The 11079-nt window shown below is 50.0% G+C and overlaps 1 protein-coding gene and 1 pseudogene across 1 annotated transcript; one reads left to right on the top strand and one right to left on the bottom strand.

Annotated features, from left to right (window-relative positions):
* The first annotated feature begins 2850 nt into the window (after positions 1 to 2850).
* LOC122432922 lies at positions 2851 to 3508 on the top strand (annotated as a pseudogene).
* Positions 3509 to 8106: 4598 nt separating this feature from the next.
* On the bottom strand, positions 8107 to 9335 carry HBZ (hemoglobin subunit zeta). Its single transcript, XM_043455991.1, has 3 exons — positions 9225 to 9335; positions 8499 to 8703; positions 8107 to 8344 (listed from the first exon to the last, which is right to left on the bottom strand). Exons 1-3 carry the CDS (start codon positions 9317 to 9319, stop codon positions 8216 to 8218), a joined length of 429 nt encoding a protein of 142 aa, XP_043311926.1. The 5' UTR covers positions 9320 to 9335; the 3' UTR covers positions 8107 to 8215.
* Positions 9336 to 11079: the final 1744 nt, after the last annotated feature.

Here is an 11079-nt window from a genome sequence, read left to right as displayed (position 1 = left end):
GCCTTTCTTTCTTCTCCTGGGTAGTCTGTGTCCTGACCCCACAAACTTGTGCCTAGGGAGTTGATTTTAGTGGAGAGGGGTGAGGGCCCTGGCTCCGTCCCCATTCTAACCCTCCTCCGTCTGCCCTTAGTCCACTTGGCGGCACTGACCTCCACCTGTGCCCTGAGACACCCCCACCCCCTCCCAGGCTCACATCCCTTCGCCTGCCTCCTGTCCGTCCTGGAGATAGCTGCTCCATCCTTCCTTCCTGAGGTTCAGACCAGTGACCCCAGGCCTCTCCGACCGTCATTTCTCACCCCTGAGCCCTGCTGTGGCTTCCGACCTTCTGTGAAGGAAGCCCCCGGCTCTGCCTCCCTCCTCTGTCCTCCTCCAGGCCCTGCCCTGCCCCTCTTCTAGCCTGCTCCATCCTCCCCAGGCCTCCCTCCGGGAAGGTCCTCCTTCAGATGTCACCGTGTTACTAGGCCCACACTGACCACCCCATTTACAATTGCAACTCCCCCACCTGGCCTGTCCAGTCTCCAACTTGCTACACTTTTCTTTTTTCCACAGAAAAACACGTGTTTATTACCCACTAGAATGTAAGCTCAGAAAGGAAGGGAATTTTGTTTTGGTTTGTTTGTTTGTTTTGGTTTTGTTTCCTGGTCTGTGAAGCCTCCTGTACAGTCAGGAGCCCAGAGATGGCTCCCCGCAAAGAACTATCTAGTGACCCAGGGGTCTTGTGCCTCAGCCCCATGCATGCACTGACGCCGTCTCCCCGAGCGAATGCCGCTGCCTGCCCTGCTCCTGGGTGAGCTGGGCTCGGGGCTGGGGGTCAAGGATGGCTGGCCGGGGCCTGCCCGAAGGTGGATGAGGGGGCTGGCCTCTGTCCTCACAGAAGAGCAGGCCCACCAGCGCAAACGGTGCCGGTTCTTTGGAATGTGAAGGGTTCCCGGAGTCTCCTGGCCCCATGGAGAAGCTGTAGCCTAGAGAGCGGGGATGCAGCTATGGTCACAAAGTCTACTGGGGCCGAGGCCCGGGCTTCAGGAAAGAGACTCCTCAGACTCAGGCCGCTCCCCTCTGCTGAGGCCCGAGACCCAGCCCCTAGGAGCTCCAGGACAGTGAGGTGCATGGGTCCACATCCTACAGCCATGCTTTTGGGCAGCAGTCCCTGTGGTCAGAGTCCTCCCTGGAGGAAGGGAAGGAGGCATCTCCTTTAAGAGAGGCTCTGCAGCCCTGACCAGACCCTAAAGGCAGGTGAGCAGCAGGCGCTGCCTTGGGCAAGCTTGTGAAGGCCTAGAAGCTCCACGCATTCCTCCTGGGTGATGTATGACCTTCTAACCAGTGCCAGACCACTGCTAACTGCTGGGTGCCCCGCCCAGGGCAAGAAGACACTCCTGCTGAGGAAGGTGTGCAGAACAGGATGAGGGCAGCAGGTAAACATGCCGTGAGAAGGAGAAGGGTCGCCCTGGACACCTGGGTTTTCTCCATGACGCCTGTGCACTCCTGTGGAACATGACATCAGACTTGGCCACTGTAACTGCAATGCTCCAGGCAGAAAAGCACTGTCCAGACAGAGAAAACAGGGGCCACTCCCACCAAGAGAACATCCCGATGGCCCCCATGCTGGCTGATGAGCAGCTGCTGCTTTTCTGTCAGTCACAGTATTGCTCATCTTCAGGATGAGAATTACTGAGACATTCGATTGTAGGATGAATCCCACCTCCCGGTTCAGTCCAGAGCTAGCCTGCTTCCTTGAGCCCAGGCTCAGTCCTCTGACTCAGATACAGGGCTCCCCACGGCCGTGGTCATCTCTGTGGCCATGAGTTAACAGGCCCAACTCTGTTGGGCCGTGGCCGTGTTCCAGGTGGTCTCTGGCTGGAGAGAGACAGGTGGCATTGCCATCAGAAAGGAGAGAGCAGTAAGTGGAGCTCAGAGGGGTTACAGTTTTAGATAAGGCGGCGGGGAAGATGGTGCTGAGATGGGGATTCTGAGCGAGTATTTGAAGGAGCTGGGAGAATCAACCACAAGATGTTTGGGGAAGAGAGTGAGTGGTGCCAGGTGCAAGGGCCTGAGAGGGCCCAGGCCTCTGTCATCGTCTGGGAGACAAAAAGGAGGCCAGCGGCGGGGTGGAGTGACAGGTGGGGAGCGCGCTGAGGTCAGGTCTGGCACGTAGCGAGCAGTATGCTGAGCCGCTGTGGTCCCTCCACCCGGACCAATCATCGCTAACATTTGTGTTGTCAGTGTATATGGGGATATGTCTCAATGTGTTATATTTTTCTTCCAAACACTATGGACACATATGATGACATCATGTCTCTGTGTAAACTTGAACACAAGTCTCCTAGAATAAGGAGATCCTTCTATATAAATAACCACAAGCCTTTCCTCAATCTAAGTGAACCAACAACTTCTCTTTGCACTGAAATTCCCTGTTCATCCCCCACACTTGCTCAGTTTGTTCAGGTTGGGATCTGACCCAGGTTCTTATGTAGCTTTCAGTTGCCTATTCATTTTTTCCTTCCAGAAGCTCCCCACCCCATACCCACCGTTCCTTATCAATGACTGCAGAACAGTTCAGGCCAGCTGACTTGTAGAATATTCCATTTGTGGGTTGCTCTGATAGTTTCCCTGCAGTGTTATTTAGCTGGTTCCTTTGTCCATGTGTTTCCTGTACCCTAGAAGTCAAATCAAAAGACTTGATTAGGTCAGGTTAAAACCTATTGACAGTGAAAGGGCAACTCACAGAATGGGAGAAAATATTTGCAAACCACATATCTGAGAAAGAACTGTATCCAGAATGTAGAAATAACTCTTATAACTCAACAACAAAAAGAAACAACCCAATGAAAAATGAACAGGGACTTGAATAGACTTTATCCAAAAAAAAAAGGAATAACACATGAAAAGATGCTCAACTTCGTGACTTGTTTGTGAAATGCAAATCAAAACCACAATGAAGCCCCCGGTCCAGGTCTCTCCTTTGGAAAGATGTCAGACATGGCAGTAGCTAACACCCAGACCCTTAACTTGAAGCTGCAGGAACTGACCAATGCTTATAGGCTGCCAAGTAACTTTCTGGAGATCAACATCTTTAATCCACAGACGGTAGGCGTGGGCTGTGCTCGCTTTACCCACCTATGAGATTTGCATGTGGACAAAACTACCTGTTTTTAAACTGAAGGAGTCCTGTGTATGATGGTGCTGCAGTGACTTTGAGTGACTAAAAATGAGCTGGAGCAAGAGAGAAAGATTGTATTAATAGTCCCACCACTGCATGGGAAAGCCTTGAAATGGCAGCTCCCTTTTCTAGGAAACAAAAGGGTCTTTGAGGAGTCCTTTATTGAAGAAAGGAGGTAGGGCCTCAAACAGTTTATTAGCAGAACTGCTAATAAATTGGATGGATGCTGGGCATCCACTAGCTCAGAACGAACGCTGCCTACACATGTTCCTGCAGGAGGAGGCAACTGACAGGAACTACATCCCCGGGAAGGTGTGCCCAAAGGAGCCCCTGTCACTACTGGCCCTCTAATTTCCTGCTGAAATGACATTGGTTGTTACACTAAGCCTCTCTCTCTCTCTGATCTGAAGTTGGCTGTCCATGCCATAGCCTGATAGACTGTGTGGCATTGTGTTCCTTGGCACCTGACTGTACCTTGGGTGCTCTGCTAGAATCCTCTTCTCTGAGGAGAGGTGGAAAACACAGGCAGATGCCCTTTGCGTTGGGTTGAGGTCGGTGGGGATTGCACTAGAAGGCAATCTCTTGGGCATTTCACGTGCCAGAGGCTGACCCTGGTGGGGGCGCGTGTGCTGGTGGGGCCCTTGGATACATACTGATGCTGCAAGTCCAGGGGATTTTCTGTCTTGAGCTTAGCCAGGAACAAAAAGCAGGGAAGGACCCTGCCTTTCCTACTTGCATGAACTCTTTCCTTTCGGGGAAGGTGGCAGAGACCTCAAAGCTCTCATTTTCTCCAGGCCCATTCCCAGTTTTGTCAAGAGTTTCCTTTGTTGTACTTTCTCGAGAGAGACCTTGTTGCTCTTCATGGCAGTGATTCTGAGGACTAAGCTGTCTGTCGTGTGGAGCGAGGTGTGCGGGTTTTCTGGGCCCATCATCATGGCTGCTTCAAGGTCAGGAGAAAGCTGTAGGGTAGTCGAGGGGATCCCGTTGCCTAGACACCCTCCTTTGTGGCTCGCTTCTCTAGCTGCTGGTCTTTGCTCACCAGTAGGTAAGGCGGTATGGACTGGGCCAGCAGTTCTGCCTCCCCAAGCCCTTGCTACTTTATGGGTTAGTTTTGCAGGTTTGGTGGCTTGAGGGCTGGGGGAGACTCGCCATGGCCAGGTAACTCCCTGAAGGGTGGGAGTGGGTCATTTTCTAGGTACCTCCCGGTGGTCGGAAAGGGCGTCAGAATGCTCTGCACTTATTTTCCATGGGACCCCAACATGCTCCCCAGAAGCTGAGCTAGCAACTGGTGTAGATTTCCCAAATCTTAGAGTCTGAAGCAGCTTCTTGAACCTGGCAACTTTCCTGGGCTTCTGTCTGGGAGGTGGTGGTTTGTTAGCTGGGGCCCGATATCTATCCCAAGTGGTGTTAAAAGTGAGGGTTCTTTGCTCAGGCTCCCTGTCCTGGGAGGACTGGAGTTCTTTATATAGGGTCTCAGGGAAAAGGGTTACTGGTTCTGACAAGACCCTGATTGGAGAGATTAGGTTTGTGTTTAGAGTCCATCCAAATGTTGAAGTTCCCTGAGACGGATCAGCTCTCCAGTTCTGGGCTGAGCAGCCCCCTGAGAGAGGCTTGCTCCCTTTCCCACTTTTCCAGTGTTGGTGTTGTTGCTGCCTTTTTCATCTGTATCCTCTGTTACTGACCTTTTTTTAAGTTAAAAATTTCATTATACACAAGTGCTGGGAGCCTGGCCCCATTTCTGCTGTGCGTGTGTCCTGACTTGGGGCTTATTCAGCAAAATGTTCATTCTTCTGTCCGACAATATCATACACAACTCTCTTCATATTAACACACTGAAGAAAAAAACAACCCACAATTCAGGGACTTCCCTGAATTGGTCCAGTGACTAAGACTCTGCACTCCCAGTTCAGGGGGCCCAGGTTTGACCTCTGGTCATGGAACTAGATCCCACATGTTGCAACTAAGCAACCAAATAAATAAAATAGCAAATATTAAAAAAAAAACCCAAAACGTCCACAAAAATATGAAGATCATGCAAGGAGGGACTGAAGAGCCAGGCTGAAGAAGACTAAATGCGAAGTTTGATGTTGACAAATAAAGGCCATTCTTGGGAAGGACAGTGTGTGATGAGATCTGTGTTGATGGATTTGGAGTGGTGTTAATCTCCTGATTTTGGTGGTAGTTCTCTGCCTATGCAGGTGCCCCAGTGGCTCAGATGGTAAAGAATCTGCTTGCAATTCAGGAGACCTGGGTTTGATCCTGGGGTCAGGAAGATTCCCTGGAGAAGGAAACAGCAACCCACTCCAGTATTCTGGCCTGGGCAATTCCATGGACCGAGGAGCCTGGCAAGCTACAGTCCATGGGGTTGCAAAGAGTTGGACATGACTCAGCAACTTTCATTTCACAATCTCTTGATTTTGGTGGTAGTTCTCTGACTATGCAGGTAAGTGTTCTTGTTGACTTTAGGAAATCCACAGGTGTTTAGGGATGCTGAGAGTATTAAAGGGAGTCATGCCTGCATTCTACTCTCAAGTGACTCAGAAGGAAAGAGCAAGTGAAGGCAAGTTGTAAACTGGGGAATCTTGATGAGTATTTGGGAGTTTTGTCTTCTTAGCATATTTTGCAGGTTTATTATGGCAGAAAGTGAAGAACTAAAGAGCCTCTTGATGAAAGTGAAAGAGGAGAGTGAAAAAGTTGGCTTAAAGCTCAACATTCAGAAAACTAAGATCATGGCATCTGGTCCCATCACTTCATGGCAAATAGATGGGGAAACAGTGAAAACAGTGACAGACTTTATTTTTGGGGCTCCAAAATCACTGCAGATGGTGACTGCAGCTCTGAAATTAAAAGACATGTGCTCATTGGAAGAAAAGCTATGAGCAACCTAGACAGCATATTAAAAAGCAGAGACATTACTTTGCCAACAAAGGTCCGTCTAGTCAAGGCTATGGTTTTTCCAGTAGTCATGTATGGATGTGAGAATTGGACTATAAAGAAAGCTGAGCACCGAAGAACTGATGCTTTTGAACTGTGGTGTTGGAGAAGACTCTTGAGAGTCTGAGGGAGATCCAACCTGTACATCTTAAAGGAAATCAGTCCTGAATATTCATTGGAAGGACTGATGTTGAAGTTAAAACTCCAATACTTTGGCTACCTGCTGTGAAGAACTGACTCATTTGAAAAGACCCTGATGCTGGGAAAGATTGAAGGTGGGAGGAGAAGGGGACGACAGGGGATGAGGCAGGTGGATGGCATCACCGACTCAATGGACATGAGTTTGAGTAAACTCTGGGAGTTGGTGATGGACAGGGAGGCCTGGTGTGCTGCAGTCCATGGTGTACAAAGAATCAGACACAACTGAGTGACTGAACCGAACTGACTGACTGAGTTATAATTCCCATGTCATCCGATTCACCCGCTTAAAACATAGCAGTTCATTTTTAATACATTCACAAAATTGTGCAACTATTACAATTTTAGAATATTTCCATCATCCCCTGAAGAAACCCCATACCCACGAGCAGTCACTCCTATTTCTCCATCTTTGTCTTATTTTTGCATTTGTTTTTTGATAGTTTGAAAATGTCTTAAAATACAAGATTATGAACTTACAGTATCTGTGTTATAATAACAATAAGTTACTGAGTATTAGAGATTCTTTGCACAGCCAAGGTACTATGTTCACAAGTCACTTGGAATAGTTCTTTTTTTCTGGTCGTTAGATTACTACATCCTCAACCAGTTTCATGTAACTTAGTTTCTTGTTCTGATGTTTTTATTTTTTGCTCTTTAAAATTTTCTTTTTGATAATTTAACATGATTCAAGGTCAAGATAGTGAAGAGAGTTAGGCTTGGAGGAGCACACCTTCAACCCCATCCATGTTGCCATGTGTAATCATTTCCAGTTTATCTGTCCGTAGTTGCTTTTTGCAAAAATACGCAAACACACACAAACAGATGAACACTTGCAAGGGCACACAGAGGTCAATGAATCATTCACACGCATGTGTGCCCACACATACTTGAATTTCTCCTTCTTATAGAAAAGAAATCATGCTACACATACACCAACCTACTTTTTCATTTTTTTCTTTTTCTTTTTGACTCTGTAAATCCTGGCTATCATGTCACAACCATCATAAGAAATTTTCTTTTTTTTTTTCCCCATTCCCAGTTCCCTGTAATGTGGATGTTCATGGTTTGTTCTGTCGTTGAATCATTATGGACTGTTTTCCAGACTATAGCAAACTCAGCTGCCCCAGTGGCTCTATGCATCTGTGTCCTGCTCCCACCCACGTTGTTGGGGGGCCACCAGCAGAGTGTGGTCAAAGTCTTGGGTTTTTGTTCATCAAGTAGGTGGGAAATGGATCCCAGTGAAATTTTTAGTGTTAGTTTGCATTTCTCTTGTTATGAGCAAGGTTGAACCTCTATCCCTTTTCCGTGTCTGATCTGTATCCCCCCACAAGACTGTCAGCTCCACCAGTCAAGAGCTTTGCTGATTTAAGTGGTCAAATGCATGGCCTAGAAAGATTCTTGGGCCTCTTACGGGCTCATAAACAATTGCTTAATGGAGCAATGAATGGGTGGATGAATGAATGAATATATTCAGCTCTCATCTCTTACTGAAATCAGGCATAAACCAGGAAACAGTATTATATATTACAGAAGAAGAAGAGAGTATACCACCGGAAGCCCCAGAGACAGCCAGAGGGGCCAGCTGGGTTCCAGCGCTGCCTCCTGCCCCATCCCCAAGTAAGGGCCTAGAAGCGCCCTTTCTGCAGAATAGAAAGTGCTCCCCCCAGGTTACGGGAGCCAATCTCTGCCCTCAGACAGAGGGGGTCAGGGCAAGGATGCCCGCAGGCCTCCCGTGTGACCCAGGCAGGTCCTGCATCCTCCCTCCACCTCTGCCACCCCCACCCACAGTGGCCCCATTGACCACAGAGGCAAAGTGGACGTTAATTCGTTTATTGGCCCCGTCTCGGGGAAGGCGTGGGGTGGGGTGTGAGACTCCCTAGAGCATCTGGGGGCTCATTCCGTCCTGGGGGTCCTGCAGCGGCCTCAGCGGTACTTCTCCGTCAGGACGCCGGACACGATGGACAGGAACTTGTCCCAGGCGGCGTGCGCGTCGGCCGTGAAGTCGGCGGGGAAGTGCGAGGCCAACGTGACCAGCAGGCAGTGGGACAGGAACTGGGGCGGGAGGGAGAGCGGTCAGCGCTGGCGGCCCGGACGAAGCTCCGCCTCCGGGACCTCGCCCCGCCCCGGGACCCCGCCCTGGGACCCCGGCCCAGGAAGTAGCTCCGCCCACTGAGACCTCGCCCCGCCCCCGGGGCCCCGAGCCCACCTTGAAGTTGACCGGGTCCACGCGCAGCACGTAGGCGTGCAGCTCGCTCAGCTTGGACAGCGCGCTCGCCACGTTGTCAATGCTCTTGACCGCGTCGCCCACGGCGGCCACCACCTTGGAGCCGTGCGCGCGCAGCTGCGCGGAGCCCGTGTGCAGGTCGAAGTGCGGGAAGTAGGTCTTGGCCTGGGGGTAGCAGGAGAAGAGCCTGCGGGCGGGCGGGCGAGTTAGTGACCGCTCTGGGTGACTCTTGCGGTAGTGAGTACTGCGCTGCCCAGTAAGGCCCGGCCACCTCACCCTGACCGCCCGTCTCCAGGTCATTCCTTCCTTCCCTCCCTCCATGTGATTGTGGGGACCTGGGTGCTGGGCCCCGAGAGACACAGGTGACCCTCAGACCGCCCCCATCACCTCCTCCTCCTGCTTCTGACCACCGAGACACCCCTCATGTGCTCATACTCACTGACCCTCCTCACTGACCACCTCACTGACCCCACCTCACTGACCATCTTCAGTGACCTCCTCCTCACTGACCACCTCACTGACCATCCTCGCTGACCCTTCTCAATGATCCCACCTCACTGACCCCTCCTCACTCACCCTCCTCACTGTCCCCTCCTCACTCACCCCTCCTTACTCACCCTCATCACTGACCCCTGTTCTCACTGACCCCTGACCTCACTGACCCACACGGTCCCCTCCAGGCTCCACCCCAGCCCACCTGGTGCTCACCTCTCCAGGGTCTCGGTGCCAATGGCGTCCGCCTGTGTGGAGATCTTGCTCCACATGGACACGATGACGGTCCTCTCAGCTCTGGTCAGAGACATGGTGGCGGTTGAGCGGGAGCTGGGCGCGCTGAGAACTGGCGTCCTGGTGCTCAGTCCTCAGGGTCCCCTTATATATGTGGGGCCAGGGTGGGGGCCATGCTGTGGTCATCACTGGGGGAGAGGAGGGGGCCGTGGGTGTGGATCTCTTATCAGATCCAGTGACCATGGGCGGTCAGGGCCTGGTGGGCTTGGTGGGGTGAGGGGCTATCACTCTGGCCACCCTTGCTGGGCCTGACAAGACTCCAGGGGAGATAGGGGCCCAGTCAGCCCAGGAGGTCATCCTGCGTTTGCAGCCCAGCGCTGCACTTTCTTGTCCATTTCAGAATTGCAGAATGGGAGAAGCCAGAGGAGTGCCCACATACCGGTTCTCGGCTGGCCTGTGCCCCTGCTGGCCCTTTTTCTGCTGGGCTGGGCTGTGGCTGGACCCACAAGACACCTCCCCCCGTGCCCAATGCACACACTGGCTCTAGGATCCCTGGGTTTCCTCCAAGAAAACAATGCATTCATTGCCTGGTGGGCCCTGAGGAGGGAGATACTGACTGGTTTCTGAAAAGCTCGGGAAGTGGCAAGTAAACAGAAGAGAATTCTTCTAATATCATGTGATTTTAGGTTCTGCAGTGTTGCTCACCAAGTCATAATTGAAACAAAGTGAGGCAGATATGCCTTTCTATTTCAACCTACAGTACAATTGATTTTTTTTAGTATGCTGCTCTGTGAATTTTGACACGTGTATGGATTTTGTAACCTCAACCATAATCAGAACACACAGAGCTCTATCACCCCCAAAACTCCCACTGGCTGCCCCTTTGCAGTCTCATCTTCCTCTATCCCCTAAACTGACACCACTGTACGTCTGTCTTTTTTAACATGTCCTGTAAACGGAAATATACAGCTTGTCAACATACAGCGTGTCATCTTTCAGGACTGGCTTCTTTCTTAGCGTAATATTCTTGAGATACATGCATGTCATTGCTTGTATCAATAGCTGGTTTCCTTTTGCTGCAGAATAGTACTCCGCGGTAGTAATGTTCATTCATTCTCCCACTCAAGCTGGGGTTTTCCCAGTTTGGGGGTATTACAAGTAAAACTGCTGTGAACATTCTTGTGTAGGTCTTTATGTAAACATGTATTTTTATTTCTCTGGGATAATACCATATCTAGGAGTAGAATTGTGCTAAGTGTATGTTTAACTTAGTAGGAAACTGCTAATCTGTTTTCCGGAGTGGCTTTACCATTTTGCATTCCACCCAGCAATGAAGAGAAGCCCTAGGTGCTGTGTGTCTTTGTCAGCACTTCCACACGTTGGTTGTTCTGATGTTGTGGGGCCATACGACATGCTGGCTTCAGTCTGCATTTCCCTGACAGCCGGTGACATGGAGCATCTTCTCACATGCTTGTTTGCCGTCCAGGTTTTCTCTTCACTGAAATCTCTGTCCTGGTATTTTGACCATTTTAAAATTGGGTTGTTTGTCTTCTTACTATTGAATTTTGAGAGTTCTGTATGTATTCTGGATGCAATCATTTGTCAGATATGCACTTTGCAAATATTTCCTTCTAGTCTGTAGCTTGTTGGTTCATCCTCTTAATAGTATCATTTGCAGAGCCGTAGTTTTATTTTTTGATGAAGTCTAATTTATCAAGTTTTTCTTTTAGGATTCATGTTTTTAGAGTCATGCCTGAAAATTCTTTGCCTAATCCCAAGTCACAAAGCCTTTATCTAAGTATTTTCATCTAAGACTTTTTTCTAAGTGTTTCAGAAT

The sequence above is a fragment of the Cervus canadensis genome, chromosome 32, assembly GCF_019320065.1.
Source record: "Cervus canadensis isolate Bull #8, Minnesota chromosome 32, ASM1932006v1, whole genome shotgun sequence".
Taxonomy (NCBI): Eukaryota; Metazoa; Chordata; class Mammalia; order Artiodactyla; family Cervidae; genus Cervus; species Cervus canadensis.
This window is presented reverse-complemented; position numbering and strand designations above follow the sequence as displayed.